The sequence below is a fragment of the Salvelinus namaycush genome, chromosome 8 (assembly GCF_016432855.1).
Source record: "Salvelinus namaycush isolate Seneca chromosome 8, SaNama_1.0, whole genome shotgun sequence".
Lineage (NCBI taxonomy): Eukaryota > Metazoa > Chordata > Actinopteri > Salmoniformes > Salmonidae > Salvelinus > Salvelinus namaycush.
This window is the reverse complement of record NC_052314.1, coordinates 27663686-27687747: the sequence shown is the minus strand read 5'-3', so window position 1 is coordinate 27687747 and position 24062 is coordinate 27663686. Positions and strand designations below refer to the sequence as shown.

Genomic DNA, 24062 nt, shown 5'->3' with positions numbered 1-24062 from the left:
TTTGTCGTGCCCTCTTCACGACTGTCTTGGTGTGTTTGGACTATGATAGTTTGTTGGTGATGTGGACACCACTACAGCCCCGTTGTGCTCGGTCCTCCTTTTGCTGTAGTCCACAATCATCTCCTTTGTCTTGATCACGCTGAGGGAGAGTTATATCCTGGCACCACATGGCCAGGTCTCTGACCTCCTCCCTATAGGCTGTCTCATCGTTGTCGGGGATCAGGCCTACCACTGTTGTGTCATCGGCAAACTTAATGATGGTTTTGGAGTTGTGCCTGGCCATGTAGTCATGAGTGAACAGGGAGTACAGGAGGAGACTGAGCACGCACCCCTGAGGGGCCCTCATGTTGAGGATCAGCATGGCAGATGTGTTGTTACCTACCCTTACCACCTGGGGGCGGCCCATCAGGAAGTCTAGAATCCAGTTGCAGAGGGAGGTGTTTAGTTCCAGGGTCCTTAGCTTAGTGATGAGCTTTGAGGGCACTATGGTGTTGAACGCTGAACCTGTAGTCAATGAATAGCATTCTCACATAGGTGTTCCTTTTGTCCAGATGGGAAAGTGCAGTGTAGAGTGCAATAGAGATTGCATCATCTGTGGATCTGTTGGGGTGGTATGCAAATTGGAGTGGGTCTATGGTTTCTGGGATAATGGTGTTGATGTGAGCCATGACCAGCCTTTCAAAGCACGTCATGGCTACAGACGTGAGTGTTACGGGTCGGTAGTCATTTAGGCAGGTTACCTTAGTGTTCTTGGGCACAGGGACTATGGTGGTCTGCTTGAAACATGTTGGTATTACAGACTCAGTCAGGGACAGGTTGAAAATGTCAGTGAAGACACTTGCCAGTTGGTCAGAGCATTCTGGAGTACACATCCTGGTAATCTGTCTGGCCCTGCGGCCTTGTGAACGGTCTTGCTCACATCGGCTACGGAGGGCGAGATCACACAGTCGTTCAGAACAGCTGATGCATAGCGGCAGTGCTACTCTTTAGCTCAGTGCGGATGTTGCCTGTATTCCATGGCTTCTGGTTGGGGTATGTACGTACAGTTACTTTGGGGACGACGTCATCAATGCACTTATTGATGAAGCCAGTGACTGATGTGGTGTACTCCTCAATGCTGTCGGAAGAATCCCAGAACATATTCCAGTCTGTGCTAGCAAATCAGTCCTGTAGCTTAGCATCTGCGTTATCTGACCACTTCATTATTGACCTAGTCATTGGTGCTTCCTGCTTTAGTTGTTGCTTGTAAGCTGGAATCAGGATGATAGAATTATGGTCAGATTTGCCAAATGGAGGGCGAGGGAGAGCTTTGTACGCATCTCTGTGTGTGGAATAATGGTGGTCTAGAATAGTTTTTCTCTTCCTATGGTTGCACATTTAAACATGCTGGTAGAAATGAGGTAAACCGGATTTAAGTTTCCCTGCATTAAAGTACCCGGCCACTAGGAGCGCCGCCTTTGGATGAGCGTTTTCCCGTTTGCTTATGGCCTTATACAGCTCATTGTCTGCGGTCTTAGTGCCAGCATTGGTTTATGGTGGTAAATAGACAGCTACGAAGAATATAGATGAAAACTCTCTTTGATAGGTAGTGTGGTCTACAGCTTATCATGAGATACTCTCTCTAGGCGAGCAAAACCTTGAGACTTCCTTAGATTTCGTGCACCAGCTATTGTTTACAAAGATACATAGACCGCCACCCTTGTCTTACCAGAGGCGGCTGTTCCATCCTGCCGAAAAAGTGTAAATCCCGCCAGCTGTATGTTTTTCATGTCGTCGTTCAGCCACGACTCGGTGAAACATAAGATTTTACAGTTTTTAATGTCCCGTTGGTAGGATATACATGCTCGTAGTTTGTTTATTTTGTTATCCAATGATTGTACATTGGCTAATAGGACCGACAGCAAAGGTAGATTACCCACTCGCCATCTAATCCTTACAAGGTACCCAGACCTACGTCCCCGATATCTCCGCCTCTTTCTCCTGCGATTGACTGGGATGAGGGCCTTTTCGGGTGTCAGAGGTAAATCCTTTGCGTCCGACTTGTCAAAGAAAAAATATTATTCCAGTACGGGATGAGTAATCGCTGTCCTGATATCTAAAAGCTCTTTTCGGTCATAAGAGACAGTTGCAGAAACATTATGTACAAAATAAGTTACAAATAACGCGAAAAAACACACAATAGTACATTTGGTTAGGAGACCGTAAAACGGCAGCCATCTCCAGCATCGTCAGGCTGCAAGGTGTTGAACTGGATTGGGCAGCAGACCTTAGGTGGTGCTAGAAGGTATTAGAGAGTATCATATCCTTTGCTATCACTTTATCTACATTCAGACTTTCATCAGAGAGCCTCGGAGCCAAATGTCTTATCGCAGAGAGCAGTCGGTAAGGATGGGATCAGCTTTCTCTCTCTCTCTCTCTCTCTCTCTCTCACACACACACACACACACACACACACACACACACACACACACACACACACACACACACACACACACACACACACACACACACACACAGACAGAAACACACACAGAGTGGAGTGGAGATAGCAATAATAGGATGATCTTCCAGCCGGGGGCCTTGGTGCCTTTAGGGGGTGAGTGTGTGATGTGGGCCAGCAGGCTCGTTATTGCCTTCCCTATCTCAGAGCAGATGGGCCAGTTGACTCTTATCACAGCTGTTTAGGAGATTGAAGCGCAGCCCAGACACAAAAAAGTAACGCACCTGGAGCTCCTGACCCATTTTACACACTGATAGAACATTTGTACACTATGGAGTGAAATGAAAATCTGTTGGTCTAAAGTTGAAATGTGTTCGTCTATACTGGATACATAGGGCTGCACCTGTTTTGATTAATTGACGGAAGGTTTGGGATCAAGTCTTAATAGTTTGGCTGTATATACTTGTTCATATGATACGGTACCGTATGAATTCTTATGCTTAGTTGGTTATGTGGCCCAGCCAGGCTAAAACAGTATGATTGGCTGTATTATGAGGTTCCTCCCAGAGTGTGTTTTGTTTGGCTTTATTATGAGCCCGGTATTTAAAGCTTTAAACAGTAGATTGGGGCCTAAATTGCTATTTTATTGCTTGATATTTCACTTTTGTAATTCAGGATATTTTTTTACATCACTATGTTTAAGGCTGCTGTGGGTGGTCGTTGATTTTAGCTTCCAAAACGGACCCCACACTTTGCTGTGCAATTAGTATGATGTTTCATGACCTGGTGTGAGTGTACCTTCAACACCAGCCTGGGCTCTAAATGTGTTTTTCCTGCTCATACCAGAGGGAGCCCAGATTCTCTCTACAGTCTGCAAGTCTAGTGTGTGTGGAGGTTTATAATATACATGTAGTGTACAAAACATTAGGAACACCTTCCTACTATTGAGTTGCAGCCGCTTTTGCCCTCAGAACAGTCTCAATTTGTCAGGGCATGGAGTCTAAGTCAGTTAAGAACAAGTTCTCATTTACAATGACGGCCTACCCCGGTCAAACCAGGACGACGCTCGGCCAATTGTGCGCCGCCCTATGGGACTCCCTTACACAGCCGGATGTGTAAGGGAGGTGTCAAAAGCGTTCCACAGGGATGCTGGCCCATGTTGACTTCAATGCTTCCCACAGTTGTGTCAAGTTGGCTGGATGTCCTTTGGGTGGTGGACCATTCTTGATACACACAGCAAATGTTTTGTTTTGCTCATTCACCCTCACTGGCACATTGTGTATGTCTGAAGGGTTAAACATTGTTCTTTAACCAGTCTCCTCCCCTTCATCTACACTGATTTGAAGTGGATTTAACAAGTGACATCAATAAAGGATCATAGCTTTCACCTGGTCAGTCTGTCATGGAAAGAGCTGGTGTTCCTAATGTTTTCTACACTCAGTGTATGTGTGCCTACACATGTATGCATTTAGGTTTGCTATGTATTAAAGTTCCTTTCTTTGTTGATGAGAGTAGGCTGAATGTGGTGATGTTGAGAGAGTAGTTCCATGTAACTTCTGCAAGCCATGACGCTCACCATCACAGATTGTTCAGAAGTTTCTGTAGTTAGAAACAGATAAGATTAGCATTCCTGCAACATTATTTTTTTTACATTTTATTTGAGCGCTGAGAAATTAAGCTAGTTGATTGCACCCAAATTGGCCCTTTTAAATGTTTAGGATTTGCATAATATTCAATAGTACGCTGAAACAAACTTCTTCCTATTATTAAGACATGACGAATCCAATGCATATTCAAATGCCACCCACGGACCCCCCACACCCACGCCAATCCCACCCCAACAACCAGTACACAGTTCTCTATTTGTATCTGTATTTATTATGGATCCCCATTAGCTGCTGCCATTAGCTGTTTCCTGGGTTCCAGCAAAATAAAGGCAGTTATATACTATTAAAAATTACATTTCACAACACATTAACTATGTGCCCTTAGGCCACTACTCTACTACCACATCTACAACACAAAATCCATGTGTACATGTGTGTATAGTGTGTAGGTTATCGTGTGTATGTGTCTGTGCCTGTGTGTGTGTGTCTCTCCACAGTCCCCGTTGTTCCATAAGATGTATTTTGATGTATTTTTTTAAAAATCCGATTTTAATGCTTGCATGAATTTACTTGATGTGGATTAGAGTTCCATGTAATGGCTCTATGTAGTAATCTGCGCCTCCCATAGTCTGTTCTGGACTTTGGAACTGTGAAGAGACCTCTGGTGGCATGTCCTGTGGGGCATGTATGAGTGTCTGAGCTGTGTGCTAGTAGTTTAAACAGACAGCTCGGTGTATTCAACATGTCAATACTTCTCACAAATACAAGTAGTGATGAAGTCAATCCCTCCTCTACTTTGAGCCAGGAGAGGTTGACATGCATATTATTAATATTAGCTCTCTGTGTACATTTAAGGGCCAGCCGTGCTGCCCTGTTCTGGGCCTATTGTAATTTTCCTAAGTCCCTCTTTGTGGCATCTGACCACACGACAGTAGTCCAGGTGCGACAAAACTAGGGTCTGTAGGAACTGCCTTGTTGTTAAGAAGGCAGAGCAACACTTTATTATGGACAGACCTCTCCCAATTTTAACTACTGTTGCATCAATATGTTTTGACCATGACAGTTTACAATCCAGTGTTACTCCAAGCAGTTTAGTGTCCTCAACTCAATTTCCACATTATTCATTACAAGATTTAGTTGAGGTTTAGTGAATTATTTGTCCCAAATACAATGCTTTTTATTTATTTTTTAGAACTAACTTATTTCTTGCCACCCATTCTGAAACTGACTGCAGCGCTTTGTTAAGTCTTGCAGTGATTTCACTTGCTGTGGTAGCTGATGTGTGTAGCGTTGAGCCATCAGCATACATAGACACACAGACTTTACTTAGAACCAGTGCAGGTCATTAGTAAAGATTGAAAAAAGTAAGGGTCCTAGACAGCTACCCTGGGGAATGCCTGACTACCAGGATTATGTTGGAGAGGCTTCCATTAAAGGGCGGGGCGGCAGGTAGCCTAGTGGTTAGAGCGTTGGACTAGTAACCGAAAGGTTGCTAGATTGAATCCCCGAGCTGACAACGTTGTTCTGCCCCTGAACAAGGCAGTTAACCCACTGTTCCTAGGCCGTCATTGAAAATAAGAATTTGTTCTGCCCCTGAACAAGGCAGTTAACCCACTGTTCCTAGGCCATCATTGAAAATAAGAATTTGTTCTTAACTGACTTGCCTAGTTAAATAAAGGTGTAAAAAAAGAAGAAAAAAATAACACCCTCTGTTCTGTTAGGCAGGTAAATGTCGATCCACAATATAGAAGGGGATGTGAAGCCCTAACACATAAGATTTTCCAGCAGCAGATTATGATCGATAATGTCAAAAATTGCACTGAAGTCTAACAAAACAACTCCCACAATCTTTTTATTATCAATTTCTCTCAGCCAATCATTAGTCATTTGTGTAAGTGCCCTATATGTTTAATGCTATCCTATTAGCATACTGAAAAGCTGTTCTTAATTTGTTTACTGTGAAATAGCATTGTATCTGGTCAAACCCACACTTTTTTCCAAAAGTTTACTAAGGGTTGGTAACAGGCTTATTGGTCGGTTGTTTGAGCCAGTAAAGGGTGCTTTGCTGTTCTTGGGTAGCGGAATGACATGTGCTTCCCTCCAGGCCTGAGGGAACACACTTCCTGTAGGCTTAGATTGAAGAGATGGCAAATAGGAGTGGCAATATCTTCCGCTATCATCCTCAGTCCTTTTCCATCCATGTTGTCAGACCCAGGTGGCTTGCCATTGTTGATAGACAACATTTCTTCTTTCACCTCTTCCACACTTACTTTATGGAATTAAAAATTACAATGCTTGTCTTTCATAATTTGGTCATGGAGGTGGACAGTGGGTTCAGATATTGTGCGTGGCATGTCATTAAATTAGTTGGCAATATCAGTGGTGTTTTGTGATGAATGAGCCATCTGATTCAATGAACGATTAAGCCAAATTTGCCTTTTGCCCAAAATTGTATTTAAGGTGCTCCAAAGCTTTTAACTATCATTCTTTATATCATTTATCTTTGTTTCATAGTACAGTTTCTTCTTCTTTTTGTTAAGTTTAGTCACAATTTCTCAATTTGCATTACATTTGCCAATTGGATGTGCAGCCAGACTTATTTGCCATTCCTATTCCCTCATCCCTATCAACCATACAATTTTTAAATTCCTCATTAATCCACAGGGATTGAACAGTTTACAGTAATTTACTTAATGGCTGCATGCTTATTAGCAACTGGAATAAGCAATTTCATAAATGTGTCAAGTGCAGGGTCTGGTTGCTCCTGGTTACATAGCACAGTCTTCAACATACAGTAGGAATCACTACCAAACTTCTTGTATGACCTCTTATACACAATATTAGGCCCTGCCGATGATGACGGCTGGTGAAATGGTTGAGGAGGTCTGGCATTTCTTTGCCTCAAGTTGTTTAGGAGATCCCTGGAGGACCGATGGGAGGTGGGGCCTGATGGACCCGAGCCAGCTGTAGAATCCATCGTGGCTGATGAAGGGGGCGGAATCTCAGACGTCATCATGGCCCTATCAGGGGCGAGCTCTGAAGATCTAAACCAGAGGGAGACAGAACAGAGGACGAAAGTGCAGGTACCTCCGAATCCGATCACGAAGCGGAAGGCCCCAGTGAAGAAGTCTGTGTCCAGTCCGGGCTTACCACAGCAAGGGAGGCCCCTATTGCCAAAGGCCGCTGCTGTCAACTTCCATGGCGACTGATGTGCCTTCATGGCTGGTTGGTAGGGTCAAGAATAGGAACATCCACTAAGTCATCCAGAAGCATCCTGCTAACTCCGTTCTCCAGGGAAGGGGTACCCCTTCGTGGAGGGATCACTGCAGAGCACCGGCCAGTCGACTGTAGAGAGACGGGACAGCGGCATCCAGCTATTGGAGTAGAAGAGAAAGAGAATGTAGGCAGGCGTGGATTCCCTAGTAGCGTGTGTAAGTTCTATACTTGTTTGCTAAGAGTAGCCACTTTTCCCCTGTAGTCCTCTGCAAGCCAACAGTTGCTACATTGAACGTCCGGACAGTCCACATTTTTCCAGAATAGAGCAAAATAAACACATCTCCTGCAGCGTGGAAAACGTTCGTTAGCTACCTCCATTTGAAACTACAGGCTAGCTAGGCTAGCTGGGCTTCGGTGTCTCTCTTCTTGACAGGAATTTACTAGTGGGCTATGAGCTAAAGTGAGTTCGTAAATACAGCCCACACAAGAAACACACACCCGAGTCACACATCAGTACGGAAAACAGAGAAAGCGGAGGACTTGCTCACTCACTGTATGGATCCTGGCTGCACATACACTATACATGCGGGAGTTTACCAACCAGCAAGTTGGTGCTGTAGAAACAAGCAGTAAATTGCAGGGCAGTGAGCCAAAACACTTAACACTGATACCTCCAAGCAGTACTACAATTGGGAGAGTCTGACATGAAATCTCAACCCTGACCCTAGCCTGAGTTCTATGTCTGACAATTAGTATGGAGCTTCAGCTTGGAGTATTGCTTCTTCATCCTATGTAATGTATTCCCTGTAAATCTGGTGATTGTTTTTTCCCACCCCCCGTGTTCAGAGAAATTAGCCATTGAAGTCTCTTGCATTTTCACAATTTATTAGTGTGGAAGTACCAGGTTTTGCACACTAGATGCCGCTGTTCCTGCTATTGTCACAACCTTTTATCCATTTTGCTGGTCTTTTGTGTTTATTAAATGGATCACAACATTTTCTTACTTACTTTGGGTAGAAAACCAAAAGCTTTTGCGCATGATGAAAATAAATTGTGTGATCATCCTCACATGTCAAGCCAGTCCTCCATGAAAGCAATTCACTTTGTCCTTCTCTTAGCAACCTAATGCTTCAACCCAAATCTTTGAATAGTCCAACAAATGGCAGCTCGCTGAGAGGTCTATCATTATCGTACAATTCTCATATGAAGATTTTTCCTACAAGCCCAAAACTCTTTCTTGTGCTTTTTGCGGTGGAATGACCCGAGAGTGTGTGATGATGACAGAGTGTTTGTGCTGGTGAGATTTGTGTGTGTGCGTGTGCAACTGTGCGTGCATTTGTGTGAGAGATCAGGTACCCTCCAGGCCACCCTGTGTAATGCGCTGTGCTTGGCTGGTATTCAGGTTGGTGCTCTTTGATCCTCTATGGGACATATGAACCCTCTTGGCCCAGGGAGCTATATTTCCCCTGTCTCAGACTGAAACCATCAACCACTAACTTGGTACCCTGGACCCTGGTCCTGTGGTGGGCAGACAGGCGGGTAGAGGGAGAGGTCTGTGCGGGTGGCCAAGATGTTCTGGTTCTGGTCCAAGTGCTGCCGAGCCTTGAGACAAGCCTCAGAAAAAAAGCACCCAACCGCACCCTGCCGTGAGAAAACACAATGAGTCTGCCACCTCCTCATCTCTAGACCAGCAGACCAGACTCTGCCTGCCAACAGGAAAGAGGGAAAACACACCTATTTCTGTACGGGCTGGGAAAGCAGAGAGTGAAAAGAAAGAAAACACACAATTATTTCTGTGGCAGCTGCATGTGAAAGACATGGGAAGAAAGTAAGTAAGAACAGGGATAGGAAAGTGTGCGGAGAGGAAGAACAAATGATAATGAAAGGAGAGACATGGGTATGGCCTGTGTAGCTTACCCCACTGTGAGTTTAAAGGCTACACCCATCATCTGGCCACACCCATCATCTGGGTTTCCTATAGTGACAGCTTTGCTAATTCTGAGCCTGTCAAAACTATATTGTTCAGCTCCATCACACACACCCGGCAAGGCTTATTTTCCTAAGGGTGTGTTATTATTCTTGTATGAGTTGTGGATTTATTTGAGCAGCAAGCTATATGAGGAGGAGAATCCGAAGCAATGTTGACCACTGGATTGTAGTAAGAAAGAGTCTCTGGAGGGGGTCTTCCTGTTGTCCCTACAGGCCTGATTTTAACCCTGCTCCACATCTGATCCCCTAAAACTCATAGAGCTGGGTCAGGGCCAGCTATAGGGAGCTCACTAATCCAGTTTGGGGCTGGCTAATAATGATGCCTGGCACAATTAGCATGCAACATAACACGACTACAGAGGAGAGTCTCATAGGTGTCCTAAGTGTTGAAGTTGATGATTGGCGTGTCTCTCCTACCACATGTGTGTTGGAGGGCCCAGACATATTTTTTTATTTAATGTTTATTTAACTAGGCAAGTCAGTTAAGAACAAATTCTCATTTGCAATGACGGCCTACCCCGGCCAAACCCTAACCCGGACAACGCTGGTCCAATTGTGCTCCACCCTATTGGACTCCCAATCTTACCTGCCCTTCTTTTCCTATCTTAAGAATGAGAGATGAAGAGTATCGCCTTCTCCCAGTGATATAGAGCTGACAGAGGCCAATCCTGTAACAAGTGGCCAGTGTAGTGGGAGGCGGTAGTGGTCAGAAATAGAACAGAGTTGGGGCACAGCAGAAGGAGGTGGAGGGTTGGTTCTCTCATATGTCACAGGAAGAGGAAGTGCCCCCTCAGAAAACAGCACTATCATGTCCTGAATCTGATAAGGAATTTGGAGGGAAACACCTGTCCCAGCTTGTGTCGTGATACAGCTGTGAGCTCTCCATCCATTTATTCAATGTCTTCCTCCTCACTTTTTCTTCTCTGCTACCACTGTTGTGTAGAAGACGATTAGGACATCCCATTGTGAAGCCTTGAGTCTCTTGTCATTCTTCCAGTAGATTCCTCTTACCAGAACGAGTTATTTATCAGCTGCTCGGACTGTTCTGTTTTGTTCCCAGCCCTTCTAAGCCAACAATTTCTTTTGAAGACTGAAATGATAAGACCGGTTATAAAAGACGTATCTCTGAAATAATACAAAATATTGTCGTCAATTATTTGAGTTTATAGAGGCTCCTAAAAAATAGTTTTGAGTGATAAAACACTGATTGGTAGATAATTCTGCATCTGCGCTGTGATTGTTAGATGAAATCTCAGGGTTGATTTGTTATGAGAGTATATTTCAAAAGACTACTCTCTTCATCCCCTCTAGAAGTCTCCTCCCTCTCTCCTTCCTCCCTGGTGCGAGCCCTTCAAAGAGCCCCTGCTGCCAGCCAGCATTTGAAGTGGGGTAAGCTAACATGACACATGAGGAGGGAGGGACGGAGAGAAAGAGAGAGAGATAAGCAGATTCACTCTACTTGGATTCCTCTTATTGACGTCTCCATCTTCCTCCCTTTGCCTTGTCTCATCATCGGCCTTTTAATATCCATTCGAACCATTCCTCTTCTGCTTTGCCTGTCTCTCTCTCCTCTGGTTCTGTTCAGGAATCCAGTTTGTGGTCTCTCCTGCCAGGACAGACAAACCAGACCAGGCCTGATGTCCTGTGGTATTCTGGTGTGTTGACAGGGAATCCACCGCGTTCTTCTCTCTTTGTAACACTTCCGCAGAAGGACACACTCCACTCGCTGTGGAATGGTCAAGGTCTGTGGCTGGCTCTTAGCGAGCAAATTAGTTTGTTAGCTTGTTTCTCATCTTTTGGCTGCTAACTGCATCCTCTGGTTTTGTGACTGACAACAGTATCTAATACAACGTCCAATAGCAAAGGCTGTCAATGATTAGATTAACCAATGCTACCCTGATAACTTCTGCATCAGCTGCTCTGCTTCTCATTGAGGCATGTCCTGATTGTATTTCATTCTGTATTTTATGTACTTGGCTAACTGGGGATGCAGAGCTGTTGCCTGACTCTTTGAGTAGTCTCTCTGGTCAAGTGGATCATTTATTCTCCACTCACTACAGACTTTTAAAGGGAGATCCTGTCCTGCTAAGAGGCTGTGCCTTCCTGTGGTTTTATTGCTAGGTTTCTGTATTGTGTTTGTATGTGTGCTGGGTGGAGCCAGAATCTGGTTTTGGGGTCCATTCCATTTGATAGAGACTTTGATTAGGACTAAAGTTATTCTACAAACAAGCCGTGGAAACTGTTGGAAATCTACCTAATTTCTGAACCACTTCAAAAGCATACACGTACCTGGTTTATATTAAGTGGGTCTATGTGTCTGAATGCGTGACTACTAGACTTGGACCCAAATGGTCAGACCCATTCTTTACTGCTGCATCACAAGCTTCCAGGAACCACTCCTCCACCCTCAGACCTATTAACTGTTGCCACAAGAAAAGGGCAACCAGTGAAGAACAAACACCATTGTAAATACAACCCATATTTATGTTTATTTATTTTCCATTTTGTACTTTAACCATTTGCACATCGTTACAGCACTGTATGTATACATAATATGACATTTGTAATGTCTTTATTCTTTTGGAACTTCTGTGAGTGTAATGTTTACTGATCATTTTTATTGTTAATTTCACTTTTGTACATTATCTACTTCACTTGCTTTGGTAATGTTAACATATGTTTCCCATACCAATAAAGCCCCTTGAATTGAATTGAATAGAATAGTAAATAGTGTGTGTGTGTTGTTGTGTGCGTGTGTGTGTGTGTTGCGTGCATTGTTTGTGTGTGGATACGTTAACTCATGCCTATCTCTTAATGGCGTAACAGTCATTACACATCTGGTGGAATTTAGTTTGGAGACACACACACATGTAGACACACCCACGCATTGTTTATCCAGTCAGACTGACTGGGCAAGTCAGCAGGGGTACACAGTCTACAGGAGGGGCAAGAGTGCCCCCTTAAGGTTTAGAATAGACACTTCTAGCAGAGAGCCACACTGGAGTTCGCCCTCACACACACACACACACACACACACACACACACACACACACACACACACACACACACACACACACACACACACACACATGCAGGAGGTCAGACGCACGCACTCCATGGCCCCCAGCACCCTGTCCATAGTAGAGCAGTTACTCAACAAGACCGGCTGGTTATGGAGCCTTGTCTCACACCCTGCCAGTAAAAACCTCACCCCCGCCCCCGTCTGACCAAACGGCCTGGGGAAAACACCAGGGGAGAGGGGCAGAGGGGGGGGGGGCAAATTACAACCATACCTCCTCAACCCCCCCTCTTTCTACCCCTTTATAAGAACTCTTGTCTTCCTGGAACCCACAAGGAAATACAGGCTTATGTGCTCTCTCTCTCTCACTCTCTCTCTAACACTCTCTCTCTCTCTCTACCTCTCTCTCTCTCACTCTCTCTCTAACTCTCTCTCTAACTCTCTCGATATCTCACACACACACTTACACAAACGGTACACATTAGGACCCACACACAAGCATGCGTACACACATATGGCCAGGTCACAGCCCTGGCATTTTAACCACGCTAACTATGTGTCCGCTTACGACACGCTTAATCATTACAGCCCCTCCGCCTCAGCACACAGCTAAGCCCATGATGTGCGTCTTCCTGAGGAAAATACTCGATAAATGACACCAATTTCTCGGTCATGCTTTTCAGAAAGTTTGTTGAACGTTTTTAAAATTCTTCCCACCAACATTCATCATCACAGTGACAGTGAAGTAAACCAAACGTTTATCTGGCTGTGTGACTTCTAATATTCCATTATAGCTGTTCTCTTTGTGGAAGAGCAGTGTCTCTGGTTCAGTCGAGCTCTGTTCTCTTGCCTTTGTCTCATTTTCTGTGTGAAGATGGCGTGCGGCCCAATGTGAGCCCCTCTTTCTCCCCATCCAGCCCCAGTCCAGGCCCAGGCTCGCTCTGGAACCGATTCCATCTGATATTAAACACATGGCAGCAGTTAGACAGAGAGAGAGAGAACCAGAGAGAGAGGAAAAGGAGTGAGAAAAAAGAGACGAAAAAGAAAAACAGAGTAGATTTTAACATTTGGGATCCGTGTCAGCAACCCCCCCCCCCCCCCTCTCCTCCCCCTTTTCTTTGGTTCTTTCTTTCTCTCTCTTCCTCTCTCCTTCATCCTTCTATCAGCGTATAAAGGATCTAACCTTTCTAACACTGTTGTTTCCTGTCTTTAGTCCTGAGTTAGTCCCCGAACTCCTCCCTCTCTGGTGTTCACATGCTCATCAGAAGTATGCACACGCCCGACTGAACTCCTCCCTCTCTGGTGTTCACATGCTCATCGGAAGTATGCACACGCCCGACTGAACTCCTCCCTCTCTGGTGTTCACATGCTCATCGGAAGTATGCACACGCCCGACTGAACTCCTCCCTCTCTGGTGTTCACATGCACATCGGAAGTATGCACACGCCCGACTGAACTCCTCCCTCTCTGGTGTTCACATGCTCATCGGAAGTATGCACACGCCCGACTGAACTCCTCCCTCTCTGGTGTTCACATGCACATCGGAAGTATGCACACGCCCGACTGAACTCCTCCCTCTCTGGTGTTCACATGCTCATCAGAAGTATGCACACGCCCGACTGAACTCCTCCCTCTCTGGTGTTCACATGCTCATCAGAAGTATGCACACGCCCGACTGAACTCCTCCCTCTCTGGTGTTCACATGCTCATCGGAAGTATGCACACGCCCGACTGAACTCCTCCCTCTCTGGTGTTCACATGCTCATCGGAAGTATGCACACGCCCGACTGAACTCCTCCCTCTCTGGTGTTCACATGCACATCGGAAGTATGCACACGCCCGACTGAACTCCTCCCTCTCTGGTGTTCACATGCTCATCGGAAGTATGCACACGCCCGACTGAACTCCTCCCTCTCTGGTGTTCACATGCACATCGGAAGTATGCACACGCCCGACTGAACTCCTCCCTCTCTGGTGTTCACATGCTCATCGGAAGTATGCACACGCCCGACTGAACTCCTCCCTCTCTGGTGTTCACATGCTCATCGGAAGTATGCACACGCCCGACTGAACTCCTCCCTCTCTGGTGTTCACATGCTCATCAGAAGTATGCACACGCCCGACTGAACTCCTCCCTCTCTGGTGTTCACATGCTCATCAGAAGTATGCACACGCCCGACTGAACTCCTCCCTCTCTGGTGTTCACATGCTCATTGGAAGTACGCACACGCCCGACTGAACTCCTCCCTCTCTGATGTTCACATGCTCATCGGAAGTACGCACACGCCCGACTGAACTCCTCCCTCTCTGGTGTTCACATGCTCATCGGAAGTACGCACACGCCCGACTGAACTCCTCCCTCTCTGGTGTTCACATGCTCATCAGAAGTACGCACACGCCCGACTGAACTCCTCCCTCTCTGGTGTTCACATGCTCATCAGAAGTATGCACACGCCCGACTGAACTCCTCCCTCTCTGGTGTTCACATGCCCATCAGAAGTATGCACACGCCCGACTGAACTCCTCCCTCTCTGGTGTTCACATGCTCATCGGAAGTATGCACACGCCCGACTGAACTCCTCCCTCTCTGGTGTTCACATGCTCATCAGAAGTATGCACACGCCCGACTGAACTCCTCCCTCTCTGGTGTTCACATGCTCATCAGAAGTATGCACACGCCCGACTGAACTCCTCCCTCTCTGGTGTTCACATGCTCATCAGAAGTATGCACACGCCCGACTGAACTCCTCCCTCTCTGGTGTTCACATGCTCATCAGAAGTATGCACACGCCCGACTGAACTCCTCCCTCTCTGGTGTTCACATGCTCATCAGAAGTATGCACACGCCCGACTGAACTCCTCCCTCTCTGGTGTTCACATGCTCATCAGAAGTATGCACACGCCCGACTGAAGGTTACAGACACACTGGGGACAAACCCAACAGAACAGTGCAGAGGCTCTGCCATGGCATTTGGTGGCATTTTTATAGAACCAAACACTGACACGTCTCTTAAAAAGACGGCGAGAGGGAGAAATAGAGAGATTAAATATGACGTTGGTTCTGTTGCAGAGCCCCTGTATAAGACACAGTGTCGACCTCGCTGTGGGTCATGATAATGAGATGCGTTCAACACCCTTTTGGATTTTTCCGGGGAAACGCTTGAAGCTCATGTTACTGCTTATGGCAGATGATAACAGTTCTTCTTCTTGACCTGGTGGAAATAGAGGGAAAGGTTATGGTGGAGCTACAGATTGCCCCTCGGTCCAGGTTGTGGTTTTGAGAGGTTCTGGAGATGTTGGGAAAGACTGCCCCGGGGAATGTTGACACATCGGCAGCGTTTAGGGATGTTGGGAAAGTTCCTGATGTTCCCGCTAATTTGTGTTTTTTCCTGTGAGTGGTGCAACAGGGGAATGAACGCCCCCTTAGTACACAGCATCCAGTGGAGGCTGCTGAGGGGAGGACGGCTCATAATAATGGCTGGAATGGAGTCAATGGAATGGTATCAATGGCTGGAATGGTTTCCATGTGGTTGATACCACTCCATTCCAGCCATTTTTATGAGCCGTCCTCCCCTCAGCAGCCTCCACTGCCAGGATCCCCAACCTACAGGACGCGCAATCGGTCATATTCATGGTGTGCGTGTGTGTGCGTCTGTGTGTGTGTGTGTACACAAGAGAGTGAGCGATCTTATTTGTCACATGCTTCTTAAACAACCTGTGTAGACTAACAGTGAAATGCTTACTTAAGGGTAACTTTTCTAAAATGCAGAGTTAAAGATACACAATTAAATAGTAAACGTAAATAGTGACAGGAAGAATAATTACACAGTGAATAACAAGTAATAATAACTTGGCTATATGCAGGGAGTACCAGTACCGAGCCAATGTTCTGTGTGTGTGTGTGTGTGTGTAGAGTCCAGTGCAAAAAAGGGTAAATGCAGGTAGTACATATGTCTACATGTCTGCGTGTGTCTGTTTACCGGTATTTGTGTTCACCTCTGTGTGGCAATAGACATGTTGAGAGTATTTTTCCAGTAGAAGCTGGGTGACCTTACGGATGTGTGTCTGCCCTCTACCTCTTAGGTCGTCCACGGCCAGATTGCTATGGGAAACCATGCTGGCCAGTAAGCAGAAGGAGGCAGTGATGGAGGTTCGTAGACAGCTGGTGGAGGCCGCCAGCAAGGAGAACCTGCCAATCAAGATGAGTCTGGGTAAGGAAGGGCCAGGACACATCAACCATTATACACAGACATACACTGACCACACTCACTATTGGCACTCTCCAAATACACGTATACCCAAATCACAATGCCACAGAATGCACAGACACTGTCTGATCTATGGCTGAATAATTAATAACAGAGGGGAAATGATTGCTGTGAGTAAACACATAATTACGTTATTATAATCATGACGTTGAGGGAAAAATGACAATATGTTGATAGAGAGAATGAGTGATAGAGAGAAGGGGGGGGTGGAGAGGGCAGTGCCCTGCTGTTTCAACAAAGAGACACAGCGCCACCTACAGAGAGCTGTGGTCACTGCGTCTGTGTTTATTTGCCCATGTGGCCACAGAGGGAATCTGAACCACATGTTGGCTTTCTGACACACACACACACACACACACACACACACACACACACACACACACACACACACACACACACACACACACACACACACACACACACAGCTCCTGAATACCTTTGTTGTTTGTTAGAGCATTGGGCCAGTAATCGAAAGGTTGCTAGATCGAATCCCCGAGCTGACAAGGTAAAAATCTGTCATTCTGCCCCTGAACAAGGCAGTTAACCCACTGTTCCCCTGTAGGCCGTCATTGTAAATAATAATGTGTTCTTAACTGACTTGCCTAGTTAAATAAAATAAAAAAATATATGTGAATGACGCATATAATTTTTTGAATGATTTAAAAAGTCTATGCATATTCCAATACAAAATGTGTTTACACTAATTGAGCAACTTAACTTGTTGAGGTGTTTGCAATGCATTATTTATCAAAGTTTAATTAATGCAAACCATTAATGCAAGCCTATACTGAGGCTAAAAACATATTTTGCAGATTCTGATATTCTTTTTCTTGTTGTGCCGGTTAAAGGGTTAATGAAACAAAGAGGTCTGAAGCGGACGGTAAAAATACTAGATGTACTACTAGATGTACTCATAACATACACATACTGTACACTCAAACTCCAATTTGATTCATTTACACTACTGTTCAAAGTTTGGGGTCACTTAGAAATGTCCTTGTTTTCCATGAAAACATACATGAAATGAGTTGCAAAATGAATAGAAAATATAGTCAAGACGTTGACAAGGTTATAAATAATGATTTTTAATTGAAATAGTAATTGTGTCCTTCAAACTTTGCTTTCGTCAAAAAATCCTAAATTTGTAGCAATTACAGCCCTGCAGACCTTTGGCATTCTAGTTGTCAATTTGTTGAGGTAATCTGAAGAGATTTCACCCCATGCTTCGTGAAGCACCTTCCACAAATTGGATTGGCTTGATGGGCACTTACGTACCATACGGTCAAGCTGCTCCCACAACAGCTCAATAGGGTTGAGATCCGGTGACTGTGCTGGCCACTCCATTATAGACAGAATACCAGCTGACTGCTTCTTCCCTAAATAGTTATTGCATAGTTTGGAGCTGTGCTTTGGGTCATTGTCCTGTTGTAGGAGGAAATTGGCTCCAATTAAGCGCTGTCCACAGGGTATGGCATGACATTGCAAAATGGAGAGATAGCCTTCCTTCCTGAAGATCCCTTTTACCCTGTACAAATCTCCCACTTTACCACCACCAAAGCACCCCCAGACCATCACATGGCCTCCACCATGCTTGACAGATGGCGTCAACCACTCCTCCAGCATCTTTTCATTTTTTCTGCGTCTCACGAATGTTCTTTGTGATCCGAACACCTCAAAGTTAGATTTGTCTGTTCATAACACTTTTTTTCAATCTTCCTCTGTCCAGTGTCTGTGTTTTTTTGCCCATCTTAATCTTTTATTTATATTGGCCAGTCTGAGATATGGCTTTTTCTTTGCAACTCGGAGTCGGAGCATCCCGGAGTTGCCTCTTCACTGACGTTGAGACTGGTGTTTTGTGGGTACTATTTAATGAAGCTGCCAGTTGAGGACTTGTGAGGCATCTGTTTCTCAAACTAGACACTCTAATGTACTTGTCCTCTTGCTCAGTTGTGCACCGGGGCCTCCCACTCCTCTTTCTATTCTGGTTAGAGCCAGTTTGCGCTGTTCTGTGAAGGGAGTAGTACACAGCGTTGTACGAGATCTTCAGTTTCTTGGCAATTTCTCTCACGGAATAGCCTTAATTTCTCAGAAGCAAGAATAGACTGACGAGTTTCAGGAGAAAGTTATTTGTTTCTGGCCATTTTGAGCCTGTAATCGAACACACAAATGCTGATGCTCCAGATACTCAACTAGTCTAAAGAAGGCCAGTTTTACTTATTTTTTTAATCAGAACCACAGTTTTCAGCTGTGCTAACATACTTGCGAAAGGGTTTTCTAATGATCAATTAGCCTTTTAAAATGATAAACTTGAATTAGCTAACACAACGTGCCATTGGAACACAGGAGTGATGGTTGCTGATATTGGGCCTTTGTACGCCTATGTAGATACTCCATAAAAAATCTGCCATTTCCAGCTACACTATTCATTTACAACATTAACAATGTCTAGACTGTATTTCGGATCAATTTGATGTTATTTTAATGGACAAGAAAATGTGCTTTTCTTTCATAAACAAGGACATTTCTAAGTGACCCAAAACCTTTGAACGGTAGTGTAGGTGCATGCATGAATTATATGTAGTATGCTATGCACACACACACACACACACACACACACACACACACACACACACACACACACACACACACACACACACACACACACACACACACACACACACACACACACTGGGCTGATACAGAATGTATATTGGCATGTGGCAGGTCTGTGTGCAGCAGTAATAGAGGGGCTCTGTGGTCCCGCTGCTGCTGTAATCACAGAGGTAAGCAGGCTCACTTAACAAGCAGGTTGGAATATGTGACGGGGGGGTCCCACACACACACATGCAGTATGCTGCCGCCATGGTGGTTTCCTTTTACACATCTGTGTCTGAGAGCAGCACCGTCGTATCCTTCTAATCCTGGGTGGCTTGCTCTCTTATGGGTTTATTTAGAAAAACACCTCAGAGGGAGAGGGTAGTAAAGAGGGAGAAAGATAGATTTATACGAGCGGGAGAGCGGGAGAGAGGGAGAGAGGGAGAGCGGGAGAGAGAGAGAGAGAGAGATGTTGGTATAGCAGTAAGCTGTTGCTCCCCTCTGACAGCCTGTTGACTTAGCCTGTGTCCAGGCAAGTGGGAAGTGCCAAAGCCTTTACAAACTAGATCTTTATACCTCCCTGGCAGAGGACTAAACTTCCACTCCCCTCCTACCCCTCACAGTGTCCGTCCTGCCCCCACACTGTTCCCATCATGCCCACCAGCACTGTGGGACGCCACATTCTAGCCTTGGTCTAATGCCTGTGTGGTCACATGACAAGGGAGGAAACAGAGCTGTAAATTAGTCAGATTTCACACTGACTGCTCACTTACACATACTGTAGTAGTATCCATCCAGACGCTCGCCAGGGCCATAGCTACATATGAGGACCGAGCTCCGGACCGATGTTATTTAAAACCAACTGAGGTGAATGAAGCTACAGCAACCAATGTGATAATGGCTGGAGTCATTTTTGCTTGTTTTTGCTGTTCTCCTAATGCAGTGTCTTCAGAAAGTATTCGCACACTTTGACTTTTTTGACATTTTGTTTTGTTACAGCCTGAATTTAAAATTATTATTTTTTGTCACTGCCTGAACACAATACCCCATAATGTCAAAGGGGAATTATGTTTTTCTAAATGTTTACAAATTGATAAAAAAATGTAACGCTGAAATTTCTTCAGTCAATAAGTATTCACCCCCTTTGTTATGGCAAGCCTAAATAAGTTCAGGAGTAAAAATGTGCTTAACAAGTCACATAACTTTCATGGACTCATAAATGTACTTACTGTACCCCACATAAACAATTATCTGTAAGGTCCCTCAGTCGAGCAGTAAATTTCAACCACAAAGACCAGAGATGTTTTCCAATGCCTCGCAAAGAAGGGCACCTATTGGTAGATGCGTAAAAAAAGAAGGGGGAAAAAAGACATTGAATATCCCTTTGAGCATGGTGAAGTTAAATCAAATCAAATCAAATGTATTTATATAGCCCTTCGTACATCAGCTGATATCTCAAAGTGCTGTACAGAAACCCAGCCTAAAACCCCAAACAGCAAGCAATGCAGGTGTAGAAGCACGGCGGCTAGGAAAAACTCCCTAGAAAGGCCAAAACCTAGGAAGAAACCTAGAGAGGAACCAGCCTATGAGGGGTGGCCAGTCCTCTTCTGGCTGTGCCGGGTGGAGATTATAACAGAACATGGCCAAGATGTTCAAATGTTCATAAATGACCAGCATGGTCAAATAATAATAATCACAGTAGTTGTCGAGGGTGCAGCAAGTCAGCACCTCAGGAGTAAATGTCAGTTGGCTTTTCATAGCCGATCATTAAGAGTATCTCTACCGCTCCTGCGGTCTCTAGAGAGTTAAAAACAGCAGGTCTGGGACAGGTAGCACGTCCGGTGAACAGGTCAGGGTTCCATAGCCGCAGACAGAACAGTTGAAACTGGAGCTGCAGCACGGCCAGGTGGACTGGGGACAGCAAGGAGTCATCATGCCAGGTCGTCCTAAAGCATGGTCCTAGGGCTCAGGTCCTCCGAGAGAGAGAAAGAAAGAGAGAATTAGAGGGAGCATACTTAAATTCACACAGGACACCGGATAAGACAGGAGAAGTACTCCAGATATAACAAACTGACCCTAGCCCCCCGACACATAAACTACTGCAGCATAAATACTGGAGGCTGAGACAGGAGGGGTCAGGAGACACTGTGGCCCCATCCGATGATACCCCCGGACAGGGCCAAACAGGAAGGATATAACTCCACCCACTTTGCCAAAGAACAGCCCCCACACCACTAGAGGGATATCTTCAACCACCAACTTACCATCCTGAGACAAGGCCGAGTATAGCCCACAAAGATCTCCGCCACGGCACAACCCAAGGGGGGGCGCCAACCCAGACAGGAAGATCACGTCAGTGACTCAACCCACTCAAGTGACGCACCCCTCCTAGGGACGGCATGAAAGAGCACCAGTAAGCCAGTGACTCAGCCCCTGTAATAGGGTTAGAGGTAGAGAATCCCACTGGAGAGAGGGGAACCGGCCAGGCAGAGACAGCAAGGGCGGTTCGTTGCTCCAGAGCCTTTCCGTTCACCTTCACACTCCTGGGCCAGACTACACTCAATCATATGACCCACTGAAGAGATGAGTCTTCAGTAAAGACTTAAAAGTTGAGACCGAGTCTGCGTCTCTCACATGGGTAGGCAGACCATTCCATAAAAATGGAGATCTATAGGAGAAAGCCCTGCCTCCAGCTGTTTGCTTAGAAATTCTAGGGACAATTAGGAGGCCTGCGTCTTGTGACCGTAGTGTACGTGTAGGTATGTACGGCAGGACCAACTCGGAAAGATAGGTAGGAGCAAGCCCATATAACGCTTTGTAGGTTAACAGTAAAACCTTGAAATCAGCCCTTGCCTTAACAGGAAGCCTGTGTAGGGAGGCTAGCACTGGAGTAATATGATTACATTTTTTGGTTCTAGTCAGGATTCTAGCAGCCGTATTTAGCACTAACTGAAGTTTATTTAGTGGTTTATCCGGGTAGCCGGAAAGTAGAGCATTGCAGTAGTCTAACCTAGAAGTAACAAAAGCATGGATAAATTTTTCTGCATCATTTTTGGACAGAAAGTTTCTGATTTTTGCAATGTTACGTAGATGGAAAAAAAGCTGTCCTTGAAACAGTCTTGATATGTTCGTCAAAAGAGAGATCAGGGTCCAGAGTAACGCCGAGGTCCTTCACAGTTTTATTTGAGACGACTTTATAACCATCAAGATTAATTGTCAGATTCAACAGAAGATCTCTTTGTTTCTTGGGACCTAGAACAAGCATCTCTGTTTTGTCCGAGTTTAAAAGTAGAAAGTTTTCAGCCATCCACTTCCTTATGTCTGAAACACAGGCTTCTAGCAAGGGCAATTTTGGGGCTTCACCATGTTTCATTGAAATGTACAGCTGTGTGTCATCCGCATAGCAGTGAAAGTTAACATTATGTTTTCGAATGACATCCCCAAGAGGTAAAATTCATAGTTAAAACAATAGTGGTCCTAAAACGGAACCTTGAGGAACACCAAAATGTACAGTTGATTTGTCAGAGGACAAACCATTCACAGAGACAAACTGATATCTTTCCGACAGATAAGATCTAAACCAGGCCAGAACTTGTCCGTGTAGGCCAATTTGGGTTTCCAATCTCTCCAAAAGAATGTGGTGATCGATGGTATCAAAGTCAGCACTAAGGTCTAGTAGCACGAGGACAGATGCAGAGCCTTGGTCTGACGCCATTAAAAGGTCATTTACCACCTTCACAAGTGCAGTCTCAGTGCTATGATGGGGTCTAAAACCAGACTGAAGCATTTCGTATACATTGTTTGTCTTCAGGAAGGCAGTGAGTTGCTGCGCAACAGCTTTTTCAAAAAATGTTGAGAGGAATGGAAGATTCGATATAGGCCGATAGTTTTTTATATTTTCTGGGTCAAGGTTTGGCTTTTTCAAGATAGGCTTTATTACTGCCACTTTTAGTGAGTTTGGTACACATCCGGTGGATAGAGAGACGTTTATTATGTTCAACATAGGCGGGCCAAGCACATGAAGCAGCTCTTTGAGTAGTTTAGTTGGAATAGGGTCCAGTATGCAGCTTGACGGTTTAGAGGCCATGATTATTTTCATCATTGTGTCAAGAGATATAGTACTAAAACACTTAAGTGTCTCTCTTGATCCTAGGTTCTGGCAGAGTTGTGCAGACTCAGGACAGCTGAGCGTTGGAGGAATACGCAGATTTAAAGAGGAGTCCATAATTTGCTTTCTAATGATCATGATCTTTTCCTCAAAGAAGTTCATGAATTTATTACTGCTGAAGTGAAAGCCATCCTCACTTGGGGAATGCTGCTTTTTAGTTAGCTTTGCGACAGTATTTATAGCACGACTTTTGATGCTCCTTGGTTGGGGTCTGAGCAGATTATTTGTTGCGATTGCAAACGTAATAAAATGGTGGTCCGATAGTCCAGGATTATGAGGAAAAACATTAAGATCTACAACATTTATTCCATGGGACAAAACTAGGTCCAGAGTATGACTGTGGCAGTGAGTAGGTCCAGAGACATGTTGGACAAAACCCACTGAGTCGATGATGGCTCCGAAAGCCTTTTGGAGTGGGTCTGTGGACTTTTCCATGTGAATATTAAAATCACCAAAAATGTGAATATTATCTGCTATGACTACAAGTTCCGATAGGAATTCAGGGAACTCAGTGAGGAACGCTGTATATGGCCCAGGAGGCCTGTAAACAGTAGCTATAAAAAGTGATTGAGTAGGCTGCATAGATTTCATGACTAGAACCTCAAAAGACGAAAACGTCATTTTATTTTGTGTAAATTGAAATTTGCTATCGTAAATGTTAGCAACACCTCTGCCTTTGCGGGATGCACGGGGGATATGGTCACTAGTGTAACCAGGAGGTGAGGCCTCATTTAACACAGTAAATTCATCAGGCTTAAGC

At 45.0% G+C, this 24062-nt stretch overlaps 1 protein-coding gene across 1 annotated transcript in view; it reads left to right on the top strand.

Annotated features, from left to right (window-relative positions):
* The window catches only part of LOC120052578 (sec1 family domain-containing protein 2-like), a 174269-nt gene that overhangs the window by 3671 nt on the left and 146536 nt on the right, over window positions 1-24062 (top strand). Inside the window, exon 3 of the mRNA XM_038999569.1 lies at window positions 16355-16482. Coding sequence (XP_038855497.1) covers window positions 16355-16482 — 128 coding nt within the window. The remainder of the gene's footprint in view (window positions 1-16354; window positions 16483-24062) is intronic.